Raw genomic sequence first — 27,320 nt, 5'->3', positions numbered from 1 at the left:
CCCCAAACCATCTGTTTTTGCACATCTCTCTGCCTGATGCTGGGAAAGTCTGAGGGCAGGAGAAGGGGCCAACAGAGGATGAAATGGTTGGATGGCATCACTGACTCAACGGACATGAGTTTGAGCAAACTCCGTGCTGCCATCCATGGGGTTGCAAAAGTCAGATGGGCCTGAGCAACTGAACAATGAACAACTGCTTGACAGCCTCACTTTCCAGCCTGCTGCAGCCACAGGGCCTTAGTGAGCCGTGGTCTGGTGCCCAGGCCGCTCCTGGCAGCAGAATCACATCCTGGACTCTGGAAGCCCTTCCCTCTTCCCGCCGAGTAGCTGCCCCCCTCTGGTGACAATGCTCATGGCCCAGCCAGACACAGCAGCCCTGGCCAGATCTTGGGTGGTGGGGGCCAGTGGTGAGCGTGAACCCTCCATCCACCCAGAGCCCAGCTCCGGCCAGCTCCCTGGGCTTTGTGTAGCCAGGGACCAGAATGAGGCAAGGCATGGGCTCCACACACACCCAAGTGCCAGAGAGGGGCCACCAGGTGAGGGACGTGGGGGAGGAGCTCTGATCCCACCTAAGGGGGAAGCCGCTCTCTGTACACCTGTGCACACCAGGTCCCCGGGTGCTATCTGTCCTGCTCTCTGAGGGGCTGCAGTGCTGTTTTGAGCCGGCCCAGTTTCCAAACTTGGCCAGCTGTGATGGCTGACTAGTGCTGGGTTCCCGACGGCCATGCTCCTTGGTGCCAGCTTTTCCCGCAGAGGGAGGGAGCAGCCACTTTCTGAGGTTGTGAGGCACCTCCCACAGGGGCTGCTTCTCAGTGCTCCCCTCTGAGGGTCACAGCCTGGGCACCTGAACCTCCCTGCTTGTGACTCACAAGTATCCTCCCTGCCAGTGTCCCTCACTGTCAAAGATTGCACAGCACAAGACAGGCCACATCCAGGGGGCTGGTCTTGCTGTGATCAGGGTCGGGGAGGCATTGGCCAGGAGGCTGTGAAGCCAGACATCAGGACTGGATGTTCCCTTCCTGGGATCCCTCCAGGGACATTCTGCTTGGTCCAACTTGGCCTCTGGGCCACTCCTTTGTCTTTGTACCCCTCACCCAATCTGCTTTGCCTCCTGGCGTTGGGTGGGGGAGGAGAGGAGGGGGAGCAGTGCCAGCACTTGCTAGAGTCCGGCATGATTGACAGAAGGAGCTGATGGAATCCAGAGGCACCTACCAGACCAAATTTGGGGCAGGATGATCCACACAGCCGTCTGCAACAGGGGGCAGGGGCTCCTTCCAACCCCACAGTGCTGTCCTGCCTGGCTCAGTGACCAGTGCCCCTGGCTGGAGTTTGTGGGTTGGCGAGGGCAGGCACGTCTCAGGATAAATGAACCTAAAAGATAAAGCTCGAGAACTTCTTGCTGTGGTGTCTGCGCGACAGGCGGTGCCCAAGTCAGGGGGCGGCCCTCGTCCAAGGGGCACTTGCAGCCAGGGGTTGGCGGGGCGGGGGGAGGGGCGCCTCTTTCCAGGCCCGGTGCGGAGACCTCCGGCACAGCCGCGAGCTGTGACCAGTGTGACAGGAGTCCGGCGCTGGGTGGGTAGACACGAAGGATGCGCGAGCGGCGCGCGAGGAGCTCCGGGGGGGGCGGCGGGGGCTGCGGCCGGGGGCTCGGCCGGGGGCGGGCTGGACGCACCGGGAGTAGCCAGCACTGGGTGACCAGGGGCGCGTGACCAGGGGGCGGCGACTGGGTGGGCTGAGTAGGGGTTGTGTTCCGAATTGCCGCGGGCCTTGCGCGCGGGCCTTCTGAGCCCGCTGGGTTTGGACCTCCGGTGAGACTGTGGGGAGCGTGTCGAAGACCTTGCAGCTGGTGTCCCGGCAACGCGTCCGGTGGCGGGGCCAGGTGCGCCCCTCCCCCAGCCGACCGGAAGCGGGCGGCCGCGGGGCATTGTGGGCACTGTGGTCCCCCGGTCCTTACCGCGGAGGCCGCGAGCGTGCAGGTATTGGGGCTGCGTGGTCCGAGAAGGTTGTGAGGGTGCGGGCCGGGCTGCAGGGAGCTCGCGGCGGTCACACGCTCCCAATGCCGGAGCGCGCGCGCAGGCCGGGCTTCGGGGCTCGGGGAAAGTACTAGGTGCAGGAGCTGCGGATGCTGGGGTGGGCGCGGGGACCCGAGCAGGGGGCTCCTGGTCCCGGGATGGGGTTGGGCGCGGGGGCGCTGGAGATGAGTGCGGGGGCAGTGAGTCCCACGTGCAACCATGTCCCACGTGGCAACCCCGGCGCACTCTCCGAGCCTCTGTCACCTTAGGCGCGGGCTCCAGGCAAGAGAGGGAGCCGGGCTACGCGTCTGGTTTCCAGCCAAGCCATTGTCGTTTCCTGCGCCCGGAGTCTGTAGGTGTGAACAACTTCCCCTTGGAGCAGCTCCTGGCGAGGTTGGAGCTGGGCGCTGGAGAGTGTCCAGGGCCCTGGGACACTCGGCACCTCTCCGGAAGGCATGCTTTTCCCCGACCTGTGCTGGAGAGCCTTGGGAGTGACCATCACACGTGTGTGCATGGGATTCCTCGCCACTCGGGTGTCCGGGCTGCAGGTCTCAGAAGTCCAGCGGGAATCTGGAAGCAGTTGTCTTCCAGGCCACCCACAGCATGCAGGTGCCATAGTCTTTGGAGCTCCCTGCTGGGCCCCCCTCCCCACTGCTGCTGCTGCTGCTAAGTCGCTTCAGTCGTGTCCGACTCTGTGCGACCCCATAGATAGCAGCTCACCAGGCTCCCCCGTCCCTGGGATTCTCCAGGCAAGAACACTGGAGTGGGTTGCCATTTCCTTCTCCAATGCATGAAACTGAAAAGAAAGTGAAGTCACTCAGTCGTGTCCGACTCTTAGCGACCCCAGGGACTGCAGCCTCCCAGGCTCCTCCGTCCATGGGATTTTCCAGGCAAGAGTACTGGAGTGGGATGCCATTACCTTCTCCGCCTTCCCCACTAGCCCAGACGGAATCAGCAGAACTGCCTCCCCCTGCAGGTTCGGGAGCCAGGTGCCCAGGCCCGCGGGGTTCGGGTGGCAGCCCACCCAGTGGCCTCTGCTGGACTGCCAGAACTCACGCTGCCAGGATGCTTACTTTCAGAGGGGGCGTCAGTTGGTTTAATGACCCCAAGTTACAGCTATCTGTGCTAGGCAAAGATGACCAGCATGTCCAGGGGGTTTTCAACTTGTGGGTTTGATGTCCACAGTAGGGATGGCCAGACGGTTTTCCGTTTTACTCTTTGGAACACAAACTGTCATGTGATCTGGAGGGTACAAGGCTTTTCTCTGTTCAGTGAGCAGATGGCAGCCTGAGACAGTGGTGGCTCTCCTGAAGCGCCAGATGAGAGCCGTGGTGTTTGGTTTGTCTTGGCCTTGGGTCTTCAGCCTTCCCAGTTGCTGGGAGCACAGAACTGGTGGGAGCAGGTGGGAGCATGGGTTGTCCGAAGGGGCCTTCCAGGGTGATGGTCAGGACCTTCTCCTGAAGGTCATTGTCCTCCCTGCAGCCTGCCCAGGTGCCAGGCAGTGCTTCCTTCAGCGGCCCACCTGCCCCCTTGCCCTGAGCTCAGGCACTTCCCTTGCCCTGGGTGCCCTGTTTCTGTGGCCGTCAGTACATGACGGGTCCCTCCAACTCTCCTTCCCAGGCCCGAGTGTTTGGAAGAGGACTTTAATCTTAGCCATGGCAGTGCCCTTATGTGAATCGAATAAATGAACAGGGTGGGTAATCCTTGAGGCCCCCAAGACCGCCAGGAACACACGCAGTGCCCGGCCCCCCGGGGAGAGCCCAGCTCTGCATCCACTTTCTTCTGCACCCCTGCCCTGGCCCCGCACAAGGGTCCTATGCTCTGGTGTGGCCGCCTGTGCTCCGTGGATGGGCCCAAGCCCTCCCCGTGACCCTGCAGTCCAGCTGTGGGCGCATGCGCTGGCTGCCCTCCGCCTGCTTTGGAATCTTTGGGAAGTGCGTGGGGCGGTGCAGGGGGGGGACCATGTTCCAAAATGGCCCAGCCTCCTGGCCCCTCCAGTGCAAATCAGTGCCATTGCTTATGGCCCCGGGTGGTGGTCTCACAGTGGCCAGGACGCCAGCCCCTCGAGCCTAGCACTCTCTCTTCGGTGAGGCCTGTGATGAGTGACAGGTCAGCCTGCCTCGAGGCCCGCTCCCACAGCTCTGACCTGGGTGCCTCTGCAAGGCCTCTTACGTGGGGAGTCACCAGAGGTGCTGGGACAGGACAGGCCGGGACTGTGACCCCCACCCCCCAAAGTTGGAGGAGGGCCTCGTGTGGGTGGGAGGGGCAGATCTTTAAGCGACACTCAGGAGAAAACATAAAGCAGAAATGAAAGTGACCATTTTTGGAGGGAACCCCACAGGGTCCAGGATCTTCTGAGCTTTCCGGTCTTCCCTGCTGCTTCTGCTCCCCTGCCGTGGGGAGGAGTGGGGGTGGGGGGCGGGCAGGGCTGGGCTCCAGGGTCACTGGGCCGTCCACCGGGCAGCAGATGTTTCTTAGGACAGGCGGCTGCCTTTGTCTGGGGTGGGCGTCTTGGCTCAAGTCCCTGACACTGGGGCCCAGAGAAACACAGAGGCAGCCTGGGTCCCTCCTTCTAGAGTGGTCAGTGGACCTCCCTGACCTCCCCAGCACCCCAGTCCAGATGAGAAGGCTGCTTGCTTTCTGCCACCCCAGGGGGGAGCAGGCCTCAGGTTGTGCCTATGGCGTCTTGAGCAGAAGCTTGTGCAGAGGCAGGTAGATGGGAGGGAGACCAACCAGTAGGCCGCAGCCCAGGGGAACGAGGCATAGGTGACCCTGGGCCCTCCTCATCCTGTGGTCCAGGAGCTGAGGAACCCAGGCTTTTCTCGCTGGCTGGGGGAGGAAGGTGAGGGACTCCAACAGCGAGCTCAGCCTCCCCAGATTGCAGGGATGGGGTGGGCTGGAGGGGACCAGCTGGTGGGATACTCCTAGAGACCCCATGTAAACCCCGGGGGTCTGCAGACCTGCCCCCAAGCCCCTCACCAGCTCCCTGGCCATCACAGATGTGGACTCTACTCTTGCAGATCTGTGCTGCTGGGGAGGGCAGTGGTCCACCACTGTGTTGTGACCCTGAGAACTCTTGGGACCCTCAGGGCTGGGCGCTGGGGTGTCTGAGCACTGGGGGTTGTGGTGCTGGCCTCAGATACTGGGGGTGGAGCTGTCGTCAGCTCCTGTTGTTTGGGAGTGCGGGGGGAGGAGGGGGGAGGGAGGCATGTCAGGGAGCAGAGTCCTGCCTGCCCCAGACCTACTGACAGGCTCTCACTCTCACGGACTCTCAGAAGCACCGCCTCAGGCTTCAGAAGCTGTGGGAGTCCAGGAAGTAGAAATGAAGAAGCCGGTGTGCTCTGGAGTCTGAGATTTCTGCCCTGGGATTCAGGATTCGGGGGTGGCACCAGGTAGGGAATCTCTGTCATCTCTGGAGACAACACCTTTCAGAACAGGAGCCCCTGAGCCCCTGGGGACAGGGAGCATGGGGGCTCCTGAGCTCTTGAGCCTGTAGGGGCTGGGAGCATGGTGGCCTGTGGGAGCCTGCTCCCGGGGAACATGGGACAGAGAGTGTGGGAACCTGCTCCTGGGGGCCCTGTGCTTTCAAGTTCTTGGTTCACCCCATGCTGGGTGCTCAGCTGACTGAGGGTCTCCGTTTTCCTGGCACTCAGGCAGCAGTGGCCCAGGAGTCGGGAGAAAGCTTGAGGGGAGTCCTGGGGCTGGAGTAGGGGCTGTGTGTGCCTGCCTTAAACAGAGTCTTTCTGCTGGAGCCATTTGGCCTGTGTGGTCTGTGGGAAGCCACATCTCCCAGGGGCTTCTGGCCCCCCTTCTTGGCTGGTGTTTCACTTAGCTCTTGAGAAGGCTGGGGCCAGGTCCTAGGACCCAGTAACCCCCAGGCCGCTGCTGCCCCTCCTTGTAGCCTCACAAAGAAACCCACCAACCCTGGCTTCTCCAGGGGGTTACTGCTGTGACACCCCTGCCCCATTTTCCATGAGTCACAGAAAAGAGGAAGAAGAAACCTGCTCATCAGACCATAGCTCCCTTGCTGAGCATGGCCCAGGCCTGCCCGGGGAGGTGGGAGGGGTCTTACCCTGCCCCCATCACGGACCCCTGTGCTGTTCCCCGGGTGTGTGCCTGGCCTCCCAGAGGGGCTGTGTGCCCAGCAGGGCCTCTTCCTACCCCTTCCTCTTGGCTGTCTCGGGACTGCTCCTCTGCTGTGCCTGGCACATGGACATGCCTGGTGGTGTGACATTGAGACTCCAGCTGCAGAAGCAGTCATCAGACCTTGCGGTGGGAGGTCTGGCAGAGGGGTCGCATCTGCCTCAGGCCTCTGGGGCAGGGCACAGGGGTCCTGCCCGCCCACTGGCCCACAGCGGGCCGCACTGTGAGCGCATGACTGGAGCCTGGGGTTCCTGGGGACCTGGATCTTAAATTGCATTTACTTTCAGTTATTTAGCATTTATGGGCCCCACGTGATTCCCTCCACTCTATGGATCTGAGGCCCTGGAGCCCCCAGGAGTGGTGACACCCCAGCCTGGGTGGGCCTGGTATCTGGATGGTCACAAGCTCCAGGTTGGGGGCACAGGGTTGGGGCTGGGGGCCCCTTCCTCCGTGTGATGAGTTCTGGTTGAATGACTGGTGTGGTGGGGAGCCTGTCACCGCAGAGTTTTGGGGGGAGGCGGTTGCAGTTGTCTGCTGAGCCACCCTGACTCTAGCTTCCCCTTCAGGTGCAACGTCCTGTCCATTTCCTGGCGGCATGGCGCTCTCTGGCCCAGAGGTGGAAAAGCAGATGCCAGCAGAGCCCCAGCCTGGCCATGAGCGGCAGTCCTGGTGGTGCCTGGTGTTCTTCCTCTGCTTCTATGGCTTCATGGCCCAGATGCGGCCTGGGGAGAGCTTCATCACGCCTTACCTCCTGGGCCCCGACAAGAACTTCACGCGGACGCAGGCACGTTGGGCGCGCACGCGGGTGGGACGGGCTGGAGCACAGGGGCTGGACGGCTGCAGGCGCTGGCAGCCACCAGTCCCTGTGAGGTGGTGGCAGGTCTGGTGGAGGGGTCGTGCCCGCCGTGGGCCTCTGGGGCAGAGCCCAGGGGCCTCGTCTGCCTGCCCACCCATCTGTGGAGCCTTTGCTTCCAGCAGAGGCCTGTTTGAGGAGAGGGATTACAGAAGGAATTTGACTTTTGTTCAGCAACAAGGACAAAGGATCTCGTTGGAACCTGACTAATAAGCTTATACCCCATGGGAGTCTTGCGTCAGACACAGTAAAAGCAGCAGCAGGCAATGTCCCCGCCCATTTCCGTCTCCATAAAATAAAGCAAATCAAGAGGACTCAGAGTTCCTTGGTTGCTGAAGCACACGGTCAGGGTCTGTTCACCACCCCTCCTCGTCCTGCCTTAGGACCACCTGCCACCCCAGAACCTGACCCCAACGCCGTCTGTCCCCTGAAGGGTGACCTTGGCCTCCACACCCCCTGCCGCTGGTGCTGGACCCCACTGGGTCCCGTGGGGATCTCCCACTTGATTTTTTCAGGGAGCTCCTGCCTCTTCCTGGTCCAGGGCTTGGCCCCCATCCCTCAGTGACACCAGGATTAAGCCATGTGGAACCCGCCGTGCACACGAGCCTGCCCCCTCAAAGTACCCCTCTTGGAAAATAGATACACCCGTGTGCCCCGGCGTCATGCATGGGCTCAAAGCCATGTGTGTGTGAGGGCTCCAACCCCACGGCCAGAGGGGTGACTTCCCAGGTGAGTCTGGGGTGGGGGCCCTTGCCTCCTTCCAGCACTGGGTGTGACATGTCCTCCATTCACTGATTGGCCAGTTCCCCAGATGCCCCTCTGTTCTGCAAGGGCCCGTCGTCCACTGCCAAGATGACTTAGGAGTGAGCCCCCGTGGGACGCGCCATTAAAATAACTATAAGGAAAATCTCTATAGTAAACTCCCACTTGCCGGCCCTCTCAAGTCACAAGTTAGCTCTTAAGTAGTAGGTTCCAAAAATTAAGCCGCCCACCAGGCCTTGGATGTGACCCGAGATCGGCAGAGGCCTGTTCGGGGAGAGCCCGGCGGGTCTGTGGCCACGGTCACTTCTCCCACACAGATACAGGCTGATACTACCCAACTCACACCCAGGGCCTCAAACCACCAAGAACCCCCTCCCCTGCCTTGCTCCAAGGGTCTCTGAGGTCTCCAGCTCATCCCGTCCCCCAGGAGAATCGCTGGTGTAGTCGCTTCGCTTCTACCCTCTGCAGTGCGAGGCCGGGTCCTGACTCCATTTCATCAGCACCTACCACGTGCTGTTGAGTTTGTGCCCATCTGATAGACAAGGGCTTGCTGCCGGGCTTGGATTTCCCTGATTTCTGCTGTGGCGTCTCGTGTTCCTGGCTGTCCGCAAGCCTGGCCTTGCCAGCTTCCCCCTCTGCGGGCGTCTGCCTTCCTGTGCCTGGTAGGCTTCTGGTACTGGGGGGCCCAGTGTCTCCTGTCCACCAGCTTCCTCCCTGCTTGCCTCGTCCTCTGGGCCGCAGTTTTGCTGTGAACTCAGCCCATGCTGAGTGTTGCCTGCACACACATCCGGTACCCTCCCTTCTCCCTCCCCCCACCCCACCCCGACTCCCGGCTGCCCTTTGGTTCATGAAGCACTTCCTGGCAGGTACGAGGTTTGCTTTGCACCTTGGGGCCTGTGACTCCTCTGCACCTGAGCTGCCTGGGTTGGGTCCTGCAGCCCCCACCCCACCTCCATGATGAGCCTGGCCCAGGACGTTTTACATAGTAGTCCTTGCTGGCCCGCGGCTGATCCTGCCTGTCACTGATGTGACAGCCCCTGTCCTGCCCTCGCTCCCTGCGCCCCTCTGGGTGCAGCCAGGTGTAGGCTGTTGACGCCACTCTTCTTGGAATTCTGGTCACCTATGGCCTGGCTCTGCCCTGCGCCCCTTGTCCCACGGTCCTCAGAGCCCATGGCATCCTGTTCTTGTCCTGCCTGCCATGGCGCCCCGGCTAAGCCTCCTGATGGCTGCCCTGAGGCCACCCGGATCCTGGTGTGGGCATGGCTTCCTCATCCTGCCTGTCAGTCTGGATCTAGCCTGTCCACACTGAGGTGCTGGGAACATGGCCCAGCAACACTGGCTGGACTAGGATGAGGCGGCCCTCATGCCACCTGCCTCAGGGACTCCATGGGTGCCGTGCTTCCTGCAGTTCTCAAATATGTCATGGGTCTGTCCCCTGGCCTGTGTGCCTGCCCAGCTGGAGAAGGCGGATCTGGGGCCTGGGCAGCGGTGAGGGGACAAGGGAGAATGGCTGGCCTCCCGCAGCTCTGACCCCACGGCCCCGCAGCTGTGCAAGCTGCCTGCCAAGAGGGCTCGACCACTAACTGAGGGGTTGTTTGATGTTCCCAGAATTTTCCATAAACAAGGCTCTGACCCTGTAGCCAGCCCCCATGGCTCTGGGACCAGCACTGGTTTTTCAGCACCCCTGAGAAAAGACTTGCACGAAGACTGTCTTGGACAGTCCCAAGGCTCTAGTGCTCAGTACTGGGTGGCTTCCAGTGGATGGGGAGCCCTGGAGGCAGTGGGTGTGTGGCCAGCATGGGGTCCCGAGCACAGACTGAGAAGCAGTGCCGAGGCCTAGCCAGTTAGGCTGCAAGTTCTGGGTGGACAGACATGATGGCTGCAGAAAACCATGGGTGAGCCTCCAGGAAGCAGTGGGCTCAGCTGGGCCCTGCGTGCTGACCTGGGCTTAGCTCTGGGCCCTTGGTGCATCTGTGAAGTGGGCCTTGGTGTTAGCAGGTGGTCAGGTACAGTCAGGGTTAGCGCCCTGAGTTGGGTGGGAACCAAGGGAGGCCAAAGCCTCTGAGAGCCCAGCAAGGCCAGAGGCTCACCTGTTGCTGCCCCTGGCTGGTCTGAGCCATGGCTAGGCCCTGGGAGGGTCAGTTGGGGTCAGGTGGAACTCCTGGGAGGGTCATTTGGGGTCAGATGAAGCCCCTGGGAGGGTCAGGTGGGGTCATTTGGATTCCTGTAGGGAGACCACCTGCTAAACACCCAGCTGGGCCTCGGGAGAGGCTCCGAGCACAGGCTGCCTCCCATGTGCATCCCCCAGGAAAGGGCGGTGGGGCCAAAGACTTGGGTCTCTCAAAAGCTGGGACCTCTTCCTAGGGGGCAGGCCCAGGGTGGCCCTTCCTGGGCAGTGGGAGGACATCTGGCTCGCATCCCAAGGGGGGTCTGTGGCTGTGGCCTTGCCCTGTGTGCCCAGGAGGGAGTGTCCTGCTGGGTCAGCCCTGTCTGAGTGCAGAGCTGAATGGCCAAGGCCATGGAGAGCTCCCTTGGTGAAGCTGGGAGTCCTGGCTCCCGTAGAGGCAGCTCCTAGTCCTGCCTGACAGGCGGGGGTGAGGGCCCAGCTTTGCTGTCCTGTGTGGCTGGTGCAAGGGTGGCTGCAGCGTCCCCTGTGCCCTGGGACCGAGTGAGACCGGCCCGCTGAAGGCCTTCCTCGGCTGCTGGCAAGAGTGTAGACTAGTCACAGCTCTGTTTTCTATATTGTTAGATTTAAGGTGAAATCCTCTCATGTTGTTATTTCATTAGAGACAAGCCTGGATCAACGTGGCTTAGCATGTAGTTACTGATTATTTTCAGCACTATTACCAACACTCTGCAGGTGTCCATACTAAACTGCTTCCTGAGGAGCACGCCCTTGGGGATGGGATCAGAGTGGAACATGTTTGGGGGTCTGGTTGTGTGTCTCTCTGTTTCCTCTGATGCCCTGGACAGTCCTAAGGGCTGCACCTGTTTGGAGGACAGTACTCGTCACGTAGTCCTGGTGGGGCACTGTGGTAAAGGGGCACAGGAGACGGGGTGACTTGGGGGTGCATGGGGTCCATGTGGGGCTCGCAGGTGCTAGGCCCAGCCCAGCAGACGTGACGGGCGCCCAGAGCAGCAGGGACCGTGCTCTGGGGCTGGGGGTTATGCATGTGCTGTCCCACAGGTCACCAACGAGATCACGCCGGTGCTGTCCTACTCGTACCTGGCCGTGCTGGTGCCCATCTTCCTGCTGACCGACTACCTCTGCTACAAGCCGGTGCTGCTGCTGCAGGGCCTGAGCTACGTGTCTGTGTGGCTCCTGCTGCTGTTCGGCTCGACCGTGCTGCACATGCAGTTCATGGAGTTCTTCTTCAGCATCACCATGGCTGCCCGCATCGCCTACTCCTCCTACATCTTCTCGCTCGTGCCCCCTGCCCACTACCAGCGCATGGCCAGCTACTCACGGGCCTCGGTGCTCATGGGCGTCTTCACCAGCTCGGTGCTGGGCCAGCTGCTGGTCACCATGGGCAGGGTCCCCTTCTCCACGCTCAACTACATCTCGCTGGCCTTCCTCACCTTCAGCCTGGTGCTGGCGCTCTTCCTGAAGCGCCCCAAGCGCAGCCTCTTCTTCAACCGCGGAGCGCCCGTGCGTGCCGGGGCCGCGCCCTCCGAGCTGCACCAGATGAACCCGGGCCCGGCGCAGGCCGCGGGCGCGAAGCCGGGCTGGCCGCCGGCCGCCTGGCGGGACTCGACGCTCGTGCGCATGCTCAGAGAGCTGGGCCGCGCGGTGCAGCTGCCGCAGCTGCGCCTCTGGTCTCTCTGGTGGGTCTTCAACTCCGCCGGCTACTACCTGATCGTCTACTACGTGCACATCCTGTGGAACGTGGTCCACCCCACCACGGACACCACCAGGGTCTACAACGGCGGGGCGGACGCCGCCTCCACGCTGCTAGGTAGGCCCCGCCCCATGGGGCGGCGACCGTGACCACCGGGGTGGCCGTGACGCGACTTGTCTCCCCAGGTGCCCTCACCTCCTTCGCTGCGGGCTTCGTGAGGATCCGCTGGGCGCTGTGGGCCAGGCTGGTCATCGCGGTGGTGACGGTGCTGCAGGCAGGGCTGGTGTTCCTCATGTACAAGACCAACGACATTTGGTTGTGCTACGCGGCCTTCGTGCTCTTCCGCGGCTCCTACCAGTTCCTGGTGCCCATCGCCACGTGAGTCGGGCTGGGGCTGGCAGGTGGCCTTAGAAACTGGAAGTGGGGGGCGGCGGTGGGTGGCTGGAGGGCCATGGACGGTATGTAGCAGAAGGCCTCCTTCCAGAAGGTTCCATGGGGAGCAGCAGGGTATGTACTGCTCATGTTGGAGCGTGAGCCCCAGGTACCTTTAGCCAGGAGCCCCCTTGCCAATAGCATGCCCTGTCCCAGCTGCTAGGACCCTAAGGCTGTGGAGGAGTCCGGCCTGTGTGGGTGTCCTCTGTGCGCCCCCCTTGAGCCTCTGGTGTCCACACAGATTGGACCTCTGAAGTCCTTCCTGCCTTCTGGCCCTGAGGTCCTGTCATGGGTGACTCTGAGGCCACTCCTGTCCTCTCCCGCTTCTGGGCAGGGCGGCTCACGGCAGCAACTGGGTCACCCAGCTGGCCTTCTGCCCAAAGGAGAGCTTCCCTAATGCCCTTGCATTCCTCACACCCCTGGCGACGCTCCTGGACCTGCCCGGGGATGTCCCAAGAGCTGTCTGCTGACTCACTGTGCCTTCCAGAACCTTCCCCGGCCATGTCCTGCTGGGTTGCCTCCTGACCCCTCAGTGCACCCTCTGAACCAGACCTCTCCCACCGTGTGTTCACCCCAGACACACATTTTCACACCACACATGTGGCACAAAACACATACTCAACATCTGTACCTGGCAGGTGGCCTGTCATTGTCCCCAGCTGTTTGGCTCCAGTTCTCCTCTGTGCTCTGTCTCCCCTGGGGCACCTCCGTCCTGACATGGACCATCCACTCCGGTCACACCCATGTGAGAACATCTGCCCCTGCCTTGTGTTGAGCTTGGATGGTGTCCTCAGACTCCTGCCCCTCTGCAGCCCGCACCCCTGCCCACAGCATGGTGGCCTGGCTCCCCTGCTCCATCTCACAATCCCCCTGCACGTCAGACCCGTACCTGCCCTGGTCTATAGGAGGAAGCCCGGATCAGACCCGGTCCTTTCCTTTCCTAGGCCAGTGCTGCCCAGGCGCCCAGACCACACCCCTGCCCTGCTGGCATGGTTTGTGCTCCGCCGCCCTCCTGCCCCTGTGGCCATGGCTGCCTTCCCCAACTGCCTGTGGACGTGGCCCCAGGCCTGGCCTCCCACACGAGCGGGACGCTGCCTCCTCCCGTCCTGACCTGCTCTCAGCCTGTAAGCGCCCCACCTCTCCTGCCACCGTCAGCATTGTGGAGAGGGCGCCAGGGCCCTTGGTGTCTTCCCCTCACTTGTCTCAGGACACCTAGTGTCTTGTGCATCAGTTGTAAAAACCATGGTGTTTGTGGCAGAAAGATCAAATACGATGCAGGAAAGGTCAAATATGAGACACAAAGGTGAGAAGGAGACAGCAGACCGCGCCCCCCCCCCCCCAACCCCAAGGCCTCGTGGCTGACGTGGGTGTCAGGCTGCCGGGGTCATCGCTCCCCCACCTCATAAACCTGAGGCTCCGTGTCCAGAGGGCATTGGTTTTGGTCTTCCTGGTGACAAGGCCACCGTCTCCAGTATCTCCCTGAGACGCCTGGCTCAGAAGCCTCACCCTCTCACCTACATTTTTCTTCTGAAGTTCTGATAATGGCCTCAGGTGGTTCCGGAAGTGGGCCAGCCGGGTCAGAGTTCACGTGCTTTAGGAAAGGGTTTAAGAGATGCTGCAGACACAGCCAGGCGTTGCGGGGCGGCCTGTGGGCCAGCGGCCCCTCCTGCTGTCCTGGCTGGTTCACACCCATGGGTTCTTTTCCCGCTGGGATTTCCTATTCCCTGGAATCTGCAGCCCCCTTGCGGGTGTGGTGGCCAGGGCTTTTCACGGAGTGTGTAGCCGTGTTGCTGTTGGCTTTAACCCCGCTTGTGGAGCTCTGGCAGCAGCATCTCCCCCAGTCGTACAGGTGGCATTCTGTTCTGCCTGTCCTGGTGGGACCTGGCTGGGCTCCTGTTTCCCAGGAGTTAATCTATTGCTTGAGTTACTGTGCGCCTGCTCACCCTGGCACGTCGTGTATTTCTTGTCGTCCCAACCCTCCCGCACCCCCAGCAGAAGCTCCCCAGCCTTTGTCATTCTCTGTAAGGCCTCTTGCCTGTTTTTGTTCACTCATTCTTCAGAACTTGAGAACGTTTCCTGTCTAGTTTCTTTGAAGGCACTTTGGGGCTTTTAATTGAAAGTGTGTTCAAATGTTAATTTCTGTGCAGAGCGCTGGAAGCACTGAGCATATTAATTCCTCTTGCTTCTTTATTTGTTTTATGGGTCTTTTTCTAATTTACTGACTCATTTAACAGCAAAGCACTTTAAATCCAGAATTTTCCTTTTGCCCGTCTGTGCCTGTGGTTGTGTTAACACCCTGCTTTCAGGGGGACGGTTTTCTGAGAGCCCTGTAGTGACGACAACTTACTTTGTCCCAGGGTTTCCAGGAGACTTTGTCTCCCAGGGCTGCCTTCTGTGCCTGGCTCTGCACTCCCTTTATGGATCATCAAGGGAGGATGTATAGCTCAGAGCACAGGCCCAGGGTGGTGGGCAGCCCAGGCGCTGCGTGGGCCTCATGTCTCCCTGCAAGCCCTGCAGCCTCGGTGGACCCGCGGCTGTTCTTGGCTGCCTGAGGGCACTGCCACCTAGCTGGGTCCTCTGCACCTGTGGGCGTGTCTCGCCCTGGCTGTCTAACCTCAGCCTGCTACCCTGTGAAGTTTTCAGATCGCGGCTTCTCTTTCTCAAGAGCTCCGTGCCCTGGTCTTCGGCATCAACACGTTCCTCGCCACCGTTCTCAAGACCATCATCACCCTCATTGTCTCTGACAAGCGGGGCCTGGGCCTCCCGGTCTGTTCCCAGGTGAGCTCTGCTTTCGGGCTCACTTCCTGGAGGAGGGATGCCTCAGGGTGGGTTGGGGGCGAAGTCCTGGCCAGGCCTCCTGGTGCTTGCCCGGTCAGCAGTGCCACCCCTCCCGGGACCCAGACCATAGACATGCTGCAGGCAGGGGCACGTCTAGCCAGACTCTCTGGACTAAATGGGAACAGGGAGGGAAGGCTCAGAGGGCAGGGAGGCCGAGGGCCACAATCTGACTGCCTGGTGCCAACCTGTGCAGCTCCCTTGCGGGGCTCAGGTTGGGGCTACGAATGCTGCCCACGTTGGGCAGTACAGTGGGCATGTGCCATCAAGTCCTATGAGACCTCTAAGGTCTCTGAGGCCAGCCTGGGTGCCGGTCACTTCTGCAGGAGCTCTCGGGGCCCTGGGTACCCCCTACACTGGCTGAGGTCTCGGGAAGCCTGGAGGCATGGTCCTGAGCATTCCCTGAGCCCTCCGACAGGCCTTCCTGCAATGGGTCCTGCTCATGGGACAGCTCTCTGTGGAGGCAGATGAGAGCGGAGCTCCAGGATTGATTGACCTTGGTGCCTGTCAGCCCCTTTCCCGACTCCTCCCTCCATCCAGTCCTCTGTCTCCCGAGAAGAACGTGAGACCCGGGACACGTTCAGGCTGGACTCCCGGTGCCTGGGCCAGGGCAGGACCTCTGAGTGAGCTGGAACTAGCCAGAGAATGGGCCCATGGGAGGGTTGTCACTGGGCTCCTCGGTGCAGCCTCCACCTGCTGGGAGCTGGGCCTCCCTGGGGCATGGCGGCTCCATGGAGAAGTCCAGCTCTCTGTCCAAGGGTGCTGGCTCAGCCTCGCCCTGGTGACTCCCTTGCCAGAGCTGACCAAGGGGAAGGTTCCAGGCATAAGAGACCCTTATGTTCAGAAACAGGATTTTGGGCTGGGGATCGGGAAGGACATCAGAGCCTGTGGCAGTTTTTATCCACCTGAGCAGGCCGGTCTCAGCCCTGTTTCCCCAGGAGGGCCCCACAGGCTGAACCCTGGGGACTGTGGCTGAGCAGGGTGGCCGAGTTGGACTTGGGTCCATGGGGCATATGTGACTGCGCCTACAGCTGTGCAGGAGGGGCAGTCCAGAGGCACCAGACCTCCGTCCAGAGGTGGTGGGTTGGGCCCTCCTTCACTGGGATCCTCTGGTGAGGCCTCCCCTCTGGAGTGACAGCCTCTGCTGGAGCACCGTTGCCTCCTGGCTTGATTGTGGGACTTGCTGGCAGCCGTCCACCTGGCCTGCGAGGGTCCTCCACACCCAGGGGTGTTCCCCCTCCCTGGAGCGCCAGTCATCCCAGCTCTGGGCAGTGGGGCTTCTCAGGGGCTCCAGGTTGGGGTCAGGGCTGGACTTTCCTCCTCTGTCTCAGCCCAGCCCCACCACGTGGCACTTTATGGCCTTGCCGGGTCAAGCTGACATTATATTGATTTTTGTTTGGCTGCTTTAATTTCCTGGTTAAAAGGGAGCTCTACAGGCTTGCTTGTAATTAGAAACTAGGGATCCTGGTGGTGTCCAGCAGGAGAGTCATCCCTGCTCCTCTCACTCACTGTTTCCACGTGCAGTGCACTGGGGGCCCATCCCTCCGTCATGGGTAGTGAGAGTGGGGTGGGGAATGGAGCTGGTGGTGGGAACCAGCCCAGGGCATGTGGGGAGCTGGCCTGGGGGGGCCGGCTTTTAAATTAAACAGTATTTCTGGGTCACCACATACTCACTCACGGGGTAACAGGTAATGCAGAGACTCACATACCCAGCCTCCCCACTGGCCACATCCTGCAGTTCTGGGGTGCAGGCACTAGGGGGATGTGGACCCCAGAGTCGAGATGGGAGCGTGCCTGCCCATCCCCTGCGACCATGCTGGGCCCCACTCCACCTCCGCCCCAACCCCAGCAGCCCTGGTTTGCCACCATTTCTGTAGTGTTGTCATCTCGAGAGTGCCCTTACGTGGAAGGAACCCTGTGAGTCAGGATTGACTTTTAACCACTCATCCCAGCTCCTAGAGACACATAGCTACTCCTGTCGGGTCCTATGCTGTGTGGGTTCCCTGGTGACTGGACCCAGGCTCTTACCTGGTTACTGCCAGGAGCCCCAGCTTGATCCAGTTGGGGGCTGCTCTAAACATTGGTGTATAGCTTTCTGTGTGAACCTGGATTTCCGTTTCTCTGGATAAATAAATGCCCTGAGGTGCAGTCATTGAGTCCTGGGGTGGCTGCCAGACTGTTCTGCACCGTTTTTTTATTCTCACCAGCCATGCCTGAGGAGGCCGGTTTCTCCACATTCTCACCAGCCTTTGATGGGGTCACCATTTGTTTAGCCCTTCTAAATGGTGTGGAGAGCTGATCCCTGTGGTTTTAATTTGTATTTCTCTGATGGCTCTAATGGGCTTCCCTGATGGCTCAGACAGTAAAGAATCTGCCTGTAATGCAGGAGACCTGGCTTTGATCCCTGGGTCAGGAAGATCCTCTGGAGAAGGCAGTGGCTACCTACTCCAGTATTCTTGCCTGGAAGATTCCTTGGACTGAGGAGCCTGGCGGCTACAGACTGTGGGGTTGCCAAGAGTCCAACACGACTGAGCATGCACACACTCGCTCCCTGATGGCTGTGCCGCTTCTCTTCTCGTGTGCAGCTGCATCTGTACATCCTCCTGGGTGAAGAGTTTCTTTCCTGCCCATTTCCTGTTTGGGGCCTTTGTCTTTTTATTCTTGAGTTTGAGCATGTCTGCTTGTTCTAGATAGCAGCCCTTTGTTGGACATGCGCTTTGCAGGCATCTCCCAGTCCATAGCAGACCATCTCGTCTTTTTAATAGGGCTATTTGCAGAGTAGAAGTTTTTAATTTTGATGAGGTCTGATTCATTCCTTTGTCCTTTTGTGGATCTTAGTTTTGGTATTACATATAATAATTCATGGGGTAACAAAGAGTTGGACACAACTGAGAGACTGAACTGAACTGATAATAATTCTGGGCTTCCCAGGTGGCACTAGTGGTAAAGAACCCACCTGCCAATGCAGGAGACATAAGAGATGCGGGTTCGAATCCTGGGTCGGGAAGATCCCCTGGAGAAGCAAACGGCAATCCCCTCCAGTATTCTTGCCTGGAGAACCCCATGGACTGGAACCCAGTGGAATATAGTCCATAGTGTTGTAGCCACGCGTTCCGGGAAATAAACTCACTCAGAAGGACGATGCAGATAGTGGAGTGCAGTTTATTACACCGGCGGGCCCAAGGCAGAGTCTCCTCTTAGCCAAGGACCCCGAACAGCATTTGTGAAAATCTTTTATACCCCATGTGTACGTGTCTGAACCCACCACTCCAAATTCCTTGAGACTTACATAAACCAAGGAAAATAAAATCCCAGTAACCCCATCTTTCATGTGCTATGTGCTCATGTGCTCAAACAGTCAAACAATTAGCCAATAATCAATAAACCCGAGGTTACACTCCAATAAAGAAACACTTATGGCCTGTCTGGAGGAAGGGGTGATTAGTGTATATTTTCTCTTCAGTTCAGTTCAGTCGCTCAGTTGTATCCGACTCTTTGCAACCCCATGAATCACAGCACGCCAGGCCTCCCTGTCCATCACCAACTCCTGGAGTTCACTCAGACTCATGTCCATCTAGTCCGTGATGCCATCGAGCCATCTCATCCTCTGTTGTCCCCTTCTCCTTCCACCCCCAACCCCTCCCAGCATCAGAGTCTTTTCCAATGAGTCAACTCTTCGCATGAAGTGGCCAAAGTCCTGGAGTTTCAGCTTCAGCATCATTCCCTCCAAAGAAATCCCAGGGGTGATCTCTTTCAGAATGGACTGGTTGGATCTCCTTGCAGTCCAAGGGACTCTCAAGAGTCTTCTCCAACACCACAGTTCAAAAGCATCAGTTCTTTGGCGCTCAGCCTTCTTCACAGTCCACCTCTCACATCCATACATGACTACTGGGAAAACCATAGCCTTGACTAGACGGACCTTACTTGGCAAAGTAATGTCTCTGCTTTTGAATATGCTATCTAGGTTGGTCATAACTTTTCTTCCAAGGAGGAAGCGTCTTTTAATTTCATGGGTGCAATCACCATCTGCAGTGATTTTGGAGCCCCCCAAAATAAAGTCTGACACTGTTTCCACTGTTTCCCCATCTATTTCCCATGAAGTGATAGGACCGGATACCATGATCTTTGTTTTCTGAATGTTGAGCTTTAAGCCAACTTTTTCACTCTCCACTTTCACTTTCATCAAGAGGCTTTTTAGTTCCTCTTCACTTTCTGCCATAAGGGTGGTGTCATCTGTATATCTGAGGTTATTGATATTTCTCCCGGCAATCTTGATTCCAGCTTGTGTTTCTTCCAGTCCAACATTTCTCATGATGTTCTCTGCATAGAAGTTAAGTAAGCAGGGTGACAATATACAGCCTTGATGTACTCCTTTTCCTATTTGAAACCAGTCTATTGTTCCATGTCCAGTTCTAACTGCTGCTTCCTGACCTGCATACAGATTTCTCAAGAGGCAGGTCAGGTGGTCTGGTATTCCCATCTTTCTCAGAATTTTCCACAGTTTATTGTGATCCACACAGTCTGATGAGTAACCTAGATACGATCTTCAAGGTTCCCCTGTCTGGAGGGGGTCTTATCCTTCTGTTGTTGTTTTCATAGGCACTAAACACAGAGTTCAGAGTCCATTGGAAAGGTGGCCGAGCATGATCAGCATGAACAGGCCTAAGATGGAGTCCAGGCCCTATGAATTCCTTCTTCAATAGGGTTGCAGAGTCAGACAGGACTGAAGTGACTTAGCACAGAACCCATAGTAACTCCGTCTGGTCCCGGGTCCCAAAGGTTTTCCTCAGCTTCTTATTAAAGTTTTATAGTTCGATACCTAAGTCTGTGACCTGTTTTGAGTTAACTTTTGTGTAAGGTGTGACATTAATGTTGTTTCATCCCTTTGTCTGTGGATGTCTAGTCGCTCCAGCACCCTTTGTTGAAAGACTGAATTGCTTTTTTACCACTTGGATGAGCTTGCTTCTGGGTTCTTTGTCTGTTCTGTTGGGCTGTATGCCCACCTTTCCTCCACCACCACACTGTCCTGCTTGTGTAGCTATGTGGTAAGTTTTAAAATTGGGTACCCTGATTCCTCCGACTTTGGAAGTTTTTTCAGAATTGTTTTAGCTATTAGAGTTTCTTTGCCTTTCCCTCTACATTTTCGAGTCATCTTGTCTATATCTACAAAAACTTTTGTTGTGATTTTGCTGGGAATTGCATTCAGCTTGTTTATCAGTCTTGGGAGAATTAATATCTTTTACTCTGTTGAGTCTTCAGCCTGTGAACATGGTATTTCTCTCTGTTTACTTGGAATGTCTTTGATTTCTTTCAGCATTTTGTAGTTTTCGACATGCATGCAAGGACTGTAGTGCTGTGCAGCTTTCTTAGGTTTGCTGCTAGGCGTTTCAGTGTTTTGTGAGCAATTGTTATGTGATATTTTCAGTTTTGGTGTCTGCATTAATCTGCAAGGACTGCCATAACAAGATATCACAGACTGAGCAGTCTGCAACAGCAGTCTGTTCTCTAACAATCTGGAGGCTGGAAGAGCAGATTGAGATCTGGTGAGATCAAAGTGTTTGCAGGTCTGGTTCCTCCCAAGGCCCCTCTCCTCACTTGGTCTTTCTTCTGTGTGCGCTCCTGGTGTTTCTGCCTCTCGTAAGGACAGCAGTCATGCTGGATCAGAGTGCTACCTTCATAACCTCATTTAGCCTTAATCACTCCTGAGAGGTCTTATCTCCACATACAGTCATACTGGGGGTTAGGGCTTCAGCAGTGAATTTTGAAGGGAGACAGTTCAGTCTATAACAGTGTCCCGGTGTTCGTTGCTAGTTCAAGAAAGAAAAGAAGGTGAAGTCGCTCAGTTGTGTCCGACTCTTTGCGACCCCATGGACTGTAGCCTACCAGGCTCCTTCGTCTGTCCATGGGTTTTTCCAGGCAAGAGTACTGGAGTGGGTTGCCATTTCCTTCTCCAGGGGATCTTCCTGACCCAGGGATCAAACCCAGGTCTCCCCCATTGTAGGCAGTTGCTTTTACTGTCTGAGCCACCAGGGAAGTCAGGCAGACCTCATTTTATTGTACTTCACTTTACCATGCTTCTGAAAGGTTGTTGTTGAATTACGACGCCGGGATTCTTGAACCCCGGAGGAGAAGAATTCAATCCAGGGCCAGAGACAAGGCTTGATTGCTCAGAGCTTTCGTGTAACAAACTTTTATTAAAGTATAAAGGAGATAGAGAAAGCTTCTGACATAGGCATCAGAAGGGGGCAGAAAGAGTACCCCCCTGCTAGTCTTCAGCTGGATGTTATATAGTTATCAGCAGTCTGTTAATGAAAGAAAGGAATGTCTCAAAACTTAGAATGGCACCAGGCCCCTCACCCATAGGATGTATTTTGGGATAATCTTGGCTCCAAATGGTTCATTTTGGGCCATAAAAGGATTAACTTGAATCTTGAAGAAGGGCAGAGCACCATACAAATAGTGTTATTTACATAGATTATAGGAATGATATTGATATTGGAGTATAACATACTGGTTTATCAAGTAGGTTCTGAGCCCAAAAGGCGGAACCGACTTGAAGACAGAGTTTGGGGTAAATGCATAGTACATTAGCATAACTTAAGATAAACATTTCCAGAAGAAAAAGGCAATGGTTAACTTCAGGTGAAACCAGGTGTCATTATGGCAACACAGAATTTTTAGAGAAACCTCCTTTTAAATTTGTGTAGAGAAGGAAAAAATATTGCTAGTTTGTTTCCTCCTGCCGCTTAAGAGAGATAAAAATGTCTGACACTTGCAGGCTATTTTCCTCCATTTGGAGACCCCTGGCCTTCCTGCCTGTTACTTTCTCACTTCAAAGATACTGACATTTTTACAAGTTGAAGATTTGTGGCAACCCTGCATTGTCAGATGGCAGTTAGCATTTTTTAGCAATAAAATATTTTTATTAAGGTGTATAATTTGTTTTTAGACATAATGCTATTACATACTTTAATAGACTATAGTATAGTGTAAACATAATTTTTATGTGTACTGGGAAACCAAAAAATTTGTGTGAGTTGCTTTATTGCAATATTTATTGGGGTGGTCTGGAACTGAGCAATATCTCTGAGGTCTGCCTGTATAAGAAACACATTGACTTGTGTGTGTTAATCTTGTGTAATCTTGTTGAGGTGACATACTTGTTCTGGGAGGTCTTTTCTTAAATGTTTTTAATGTACTTTCTTGTCTTACTGCACTGGCTAGAACTTCTGTTTTAACTGTTTCCTTTGTTTTACTTGCTTTGGATTTATTTTGCTCATCTTTTTCTAGGTTCTTGAGATGGAAGCTTAGATTAATGATTTGAGACTTCTTTTTTCCTAATATTTGCATTTATTGCTACACATTTCCCTCTGAGCCTGCTTTAGCTACACCGTACAGATTTTGATATGTGGTATCTTCATTTTCTTTCACTCCTATGTATTTTTGTCTCTTTTCATACTTTCTCTTTGACCTATGATTATTTCAAAATGTTTTGTTTAGTTTCCAAGTGTTTTGATTGTTTTCCTATCTTTCTGTTATTGCTTTATATTTTTGATTCTATTCTGTTATGATCAGAGAACACAGTCTGCATTATGTTGAGGTTTGTTTTATGGCTCAGGACGTGGTCTATCTTGTTACATGCTGCATGGACACTTGAAAAGAATGTGAATTCTGCTGTTTGGGGGTGGAGTATTCTATAAATACCAATTACATCCTATTGCTGATGGTGGTATTGATTTTTTTCTGTGTCCTTATGGATTTTCTGTCTGGCCTGTTGTTGAGAAAAGAATGTTGAAGTTTTCATTTATAATCGTGAATTTGTGTATTTTTTTCTTTCAATTCTATCATGTTTTTACTTCACATTTTTACAGCTATTTGTTGTATACACATGCACGGTGTGTCTTGGTGAATTGGGTCTTTTAACATTATATAATGTCCTTCTCTGCCTGTGGTCATTTTCTTTTCTCCAAAGTCTACTTTACATGATATTCACATAGCCATTCTGCTTTCCTTTGGCTTTTTTCCCCCCAATTTTTATTTATTTATTGGCTGTGCTGGGTCTTCATTGCTGTGCAAGCTTTCTCTAGTTGCGGTGCATGGATTTCTCATTGTGATGGCTTCTCTTGTTGCTGAGCACAGGCTCTAGGGCACGTGGGCTTCAGTAGCGGCATCACGTGGGCTCAGCAGTTGCAATTCCTGGGCTCTAGAGCACAGGCTCATCTGTTACAGCACACAGGCTTAGTTGCTCTGTGGTGTATGGGATCATCCCAGATCAGGGAGTGAACCTATGTCTCCCGCACTGGCAGGTGGATTTTTTTTTTTTTTTTTTTACCACTGAGCCACCAGGGAAGCCTCTGTCTTTTTATTTTTAACCTGACTGTATCGTTATGCTTGGCGTTTCCTGTAGATAGCATATGGTTGTCATGTTTTTTTAACTCACCCTGCCAGTCTCTTTCTTTGATTGGTTTATTTAGACCGTTTATATGTAGTGTAATTGTGCTGTCTTAGAGCTTACACCTGTCATTTCATTTTTATTTTCCTTTTATTCTCTGCCTTTTGTTTCTGTTTTCTTTTCCCCTGCGTTATTTACAGATTCTTCAGAACTTCATTTTGGGTTTTCTGTCGTATAATTTGAGTGTCTCTTGTGATAACTTTTTTGATAGTTGCTTTGTGTATTAAATGGACAGTTGTGGTAAGTATTGAAATCTCACCTCCTTGAAGTCACTTTTCTCTCCACTGTTTATAGTACAAGTGCCTTATTTATTTCTTCTATATATCATTAGAGCTGCCTAATGGTACGCCACTCCAGTACTCTTGCCTGGAAAATCCCATGGACGGAGGAGCCTGGTGGGCTGCAGTCCATGGGGTCACTAAAGTCGGACACGACTGAGTGACTTGACTTTCATTTTTCACTTTCCTGCATTGGAGAAGGAAATGGCAACCCACTCCAGTGTTCTTGCCTGGAGAATCCCAGGGACGGCAGAGCCTGGTGGGCTGCCGCCTATAGGGTCACACAGAGTCGGACACAACTGAAGCGACTTAGCAGCAGCAGCAAGATGGGGTTGTAAGTTTTACTTCAGCTATTAAACATTTAGGAAACTGGAGAGAAGAAAAATCTGTTTATCCATAATTTTGATCACTGTTGTTTCTCCTTCTTGATGTCACAGGTTTCTTATCATTTACTTTCTGTTTAGAGAACCTTCTTCAGGCATTCTTTCAGGGCAGGTCTTCTGGTGACAAATTGTTTTGTTTTACTTGACCTGAGAGTATCTTGATTTATTTTGCATTTCTGAAGGATGTTTTCAGGGGAATAGGTTTCTGGGTTAACAGTTTTTTTGTTCAGCATGTGAAAAATTTATCATTTCCTTGTGACCTTCTTGGTTTCTGATGAAAAATCTACTGTCATTCTAGTTATTTTTCCCCTACAGTGTCATTTTTTTCTGGCTGCTTTCAAGATTTTTCCTTTTTCTTTGTCTTTAGCTTTCAAAACTTTGATTATGATCTGTGTTGGTCTGATTGGGGTGTGTGTTTTGTTTGGGGTTCCCTCACACTCTTAAGGGGCTTCCAAGCTGGCTCAGTGGTAGAGAACCTGCCTGCCAATGCAGGAGACAGGAGATGCAAGTGCAGTCCCTGGGCTGGGAAGATGCCCTGTAGGGGGAGATGGCAACTCACTGCAGTATTCTTGCCTGGAAAATTCCATGGACAGAGGAGCCTTGTGGGCTGCAGTCTGTGGAGTCGCGAAGAGTTGGACATGACTGAGCAGCTGAACGTGATACACATGCACCTTCTTAAATCTGTAGGTTTATGTCCCGTGCCAGATTTGAGACATTTCCACAGCCATTATTTCCTCAAGTGCTTTTTCAGTTCCATCCTTTTTCTTTCTTCTTGCTCTACTCCCGTAACGGGGTTTTGTCCCCTAGAGAATGAAACTCTGCTCTTTTCCCTCTCTGTTTTGTTGTTTCGATGGGCTCATTTCTGTTGTTGCATCTTCAGTGCACCGATTCTTTTCCCTGTTCCCTCCATTCTTAACAAGGCCATTTGTTAAGTTTTTTTATTGGTTACTATATTTTTCTTCTTTTACTGTAAATTTTCTTCTTTATCTCTTCCATTTCTTTTCTGCAAAGCTTTATCTCATCTCTGTCATCTTGGTATCTGTGTCTGTTGATTCTATTTCATTCATTTAGAGAACTTTTTCTAAGTTTGCTGACTGACTTTTAAAAGTGAAACCTGGACATTTTGGCCACTATGTTATGCAATTCTAGATCTTATTTTTTTAAAAAATACTTATTTATTTGTCTGCTTTGGGTCTTAGTTGCAGTTCTTGGACTTAATTACTCTGAGGCATGTGAGATCTTAGTGCCCTGACCTGGCATTGAACCTGTGTCCCCTGCATTGCATGGTGGATTCTTAACCACTGGACCACCAGGGAAGTCCCTTTGGGTCTTATGTAATCCTCTGTTTCAGTTGGCTTTTCCTGACACCACTCTTGCAGAAGACTAGGAGCTTCTACCTCTTTACAGCCAGGTCGGGTGGGTGTCCAGACTCCCCACTCAGCCCTCCTCACACTGAGGGGTGTGTGGGGGCAAGGATGGGAGTGCCAGCTCCCCACGTGGCCACCAGTGGTTGGGAGGGGCCTGGGTGCCTCATTACCACTCTCCCTGTGGCCCCCAGTGATCCTGGTGGGGGCAGAGCATTCTTGCCCCTGCTGGGTGGGTTGAAAGTCCTGACTCTTCAGCGAGTGGGAGGCACCGCCTGGTAAGAGCGACAGCCCAGGCTTTCCATGTGATCTCTGTGGGGGTGAACATTCCAGCTCCCCACTGGGCCCTGACCAACACCCCCTGACCAGACTAGGGGCGTCACAGCCTGGGTCATGAGGGTGGGGTCTGGCTGGGATAGAATGGTTCCCATTCTTCAGTGTCTCATCCTGCAGGGCCGGTGGTCCCTCTCCTGATCCTTCTTTTGGAGCAGCTTTTGTTAGTGTTGGGCTTTTTCCCATGTGTTTTGGGATTTCTGGTTTGCTGGCTTCTTTGGTTCCTTTAAGAATACAGGCAGCAGAAAGAAGAAAAACCCAGGGAGCACATTGCCGTGTTGCTCCTCGGATTCCAGGGTCGAGGCTGGTCTGCCCGTCCAGCTTTCAGTCGCCTTCTGAGTGCTCGCTGTGCGGTGTCCAGGCTTCACTCACACTCAGAGAGAAACAGGCAGGACATCCCAGCCCCAGGTTCCTGGAGGTGAAGTCTCTGATAGTTCCCTTCCCGGTTTTGCTTCTGAAAATGAGCTTTCCTAGGAGGGCTGAGTGTGCTGGTGCCGAAGGGGGTCTTAGGGAGCCCCCCGGGGGAGTAGAGCTCCATGGAGTTGGCCCACAGATGAGGAGACACCCTGGACCCCTCCCCCCGGTGATCTGAGATTCAGGTGGGAGGGTCCCCTAGCTGGGCCCAGGTCCCTGTGCATCACTGCTGGGCAGCTTCACGGGATGCCAGGTTCGGGGCTGCCCAGGCCCCAGGGCCGAGGGGGCTGCGCCGGGCCACCGGATGGTCTGTTCCCCTCTACCAGGCTCCACCCACACGGGTGTGAAGACTTGGCCCCAGAGCCAAGCGCACATTTGCGGTCACACCAAGTGATCAGAATGCCTCAGGCAGGATCGCAGAGGCTCAGAAGTGCTGGGTGTGCTGCTGCTTGGCTGGCCTGCGGAGGCTGGGTGCCCTGCCCCCTCTTCCCAGGTGTTCCCGTGACCTCGCCTGCGCCTCTCTGCTCCCTGGGTGCCCCCCTCCCCCTCCAGGTGCTCCCCTGACCTCACCTGCCCCCTCTGTTCCCTGTCCCTGCTCCCTGGGTGCCCCTCCCCCCCCAGGTGCTCCCCTGACCTCACCTGCCCCCCTCTGTTCCAGTTCCTCGTCTACTTCGTGTACTTCCTGGTGCTCTTCGCCGCCTACTTCCTTGCTGCCGTGCTGGTGGGCCTGCGCCACTTCCAACAGAGCCGCCACCAGCCCCTGCCGCCGGCCCAAGAGCTGGTGAGTCCCATGCAAGAGAAGGCCACGCAGAACGGAGCCCCGCGCCCAGCCCCGGAGGATGGTGTGTTTGCCGTGGGGGACCTGAGCTCACAGTCTGAGGCCAAGGCCTGACCTCAGCTGACTGGCTGTCCCGCCCGGTGGGCAGTCAGATTCCTGACACCGCAGGCAGCAAGCCAGGCCTCGACCTCAGAGCTCCCTGTCTTCGCTGTGTCAGCAGCCAGGTCTCCGGCATCACGTTCACATCGTCACCTTCTGGTAGCTGTGACTGAGGCCCTGGTGGTCTGTCCTTGAGACCCATGGTCCGAGGGCCAGTGGCCTCCACGAGGGGTCCTTGACTTGCATTATGGCACCCAGAGCATGGCACCCCTCAGCCCTGCTTCATGCCTTGGCTGTGACCCCCAGCCTGCAGGGCACCCTGGCAACTGGGGGCTGGTATGCT

At 55.5% G+C, this 27,320-nt stretch overlaps 1 protein-coding gene across 1 annotated transcript; it reads left to right on the top strand.

The window, feature by feature from the left end:
* The first annotated feature begins 1,955 nt into the window (after positions 1-1,955).
* Positions 1,956-27,220, top strand: SLC19A1 (solute carrier family 19 member 1). The gene is made up of 7 exons (XM_068979253.1): positions 1,956-1,976; positions 5,288-5,404; positions 6,722-6,939; positions 10,958-11,726; positions 11,795-11,987; positions 14,678-14,819; positions 26,759-27,220. Exons 3-7 carry the CDS (start codon positions 6,751-6,753, stop codon positions 26,990-26,992), a joined length of 1,527 nt encoding a protein of 508 aa, XP_068835354.1. The 5' UTR covers positions 1,956-1,976; positions 5,288-5,404; positions 6,722-6,750; the 3' UTR covers positions 26,993-27,220.
* The last annotated feature ends 100 nt before the right edge of the window (positions 27,221-27,320 follow it).

This window comes from Capricornis sumatraensis, chromosome 1 (assembly GCF_032405125.1).
Source record: "Capricornis sumatraensis isolate serow.1 chromosome 1, serow.2, whole genome shotgun sequence".
Taxonomy (NCBI): Eukaryota; Metazoa; Chordata; class Mammalia; order Artiodactyla; family Bovidae; genus Capricornis; species Capricornis sumatraensis.
The sequence above is the reverse complement of the archived record's forward strand: the minus strand, read 5'-3'. Positions and strand labels throughout refer to the sequence as shown.

Coding starts and splice junctions, on each gene's coding strand:
- SLC19A1 (XM_068979253.1), top strand. CDS start 6,751: ATGGCGCTCTCTGGCCCAGAGGTGGAAAAGCAGATGCCAGCAGAGCCC. Junction 6,940..10,957: donor AGAACTTCACGCGGACGCAG/GCACGTTGGGCG, acceptor GCTGTCCCACAG/GTCACCAACGAGATCACGCC. Junction 14,820..26,758: donor GCCTCCCGGTCTGTTCCCAG/GTGAGCTCTGCT, acceptor CCTCTGTTCCAG/TTCCTCGTCTACTTCGTGTA.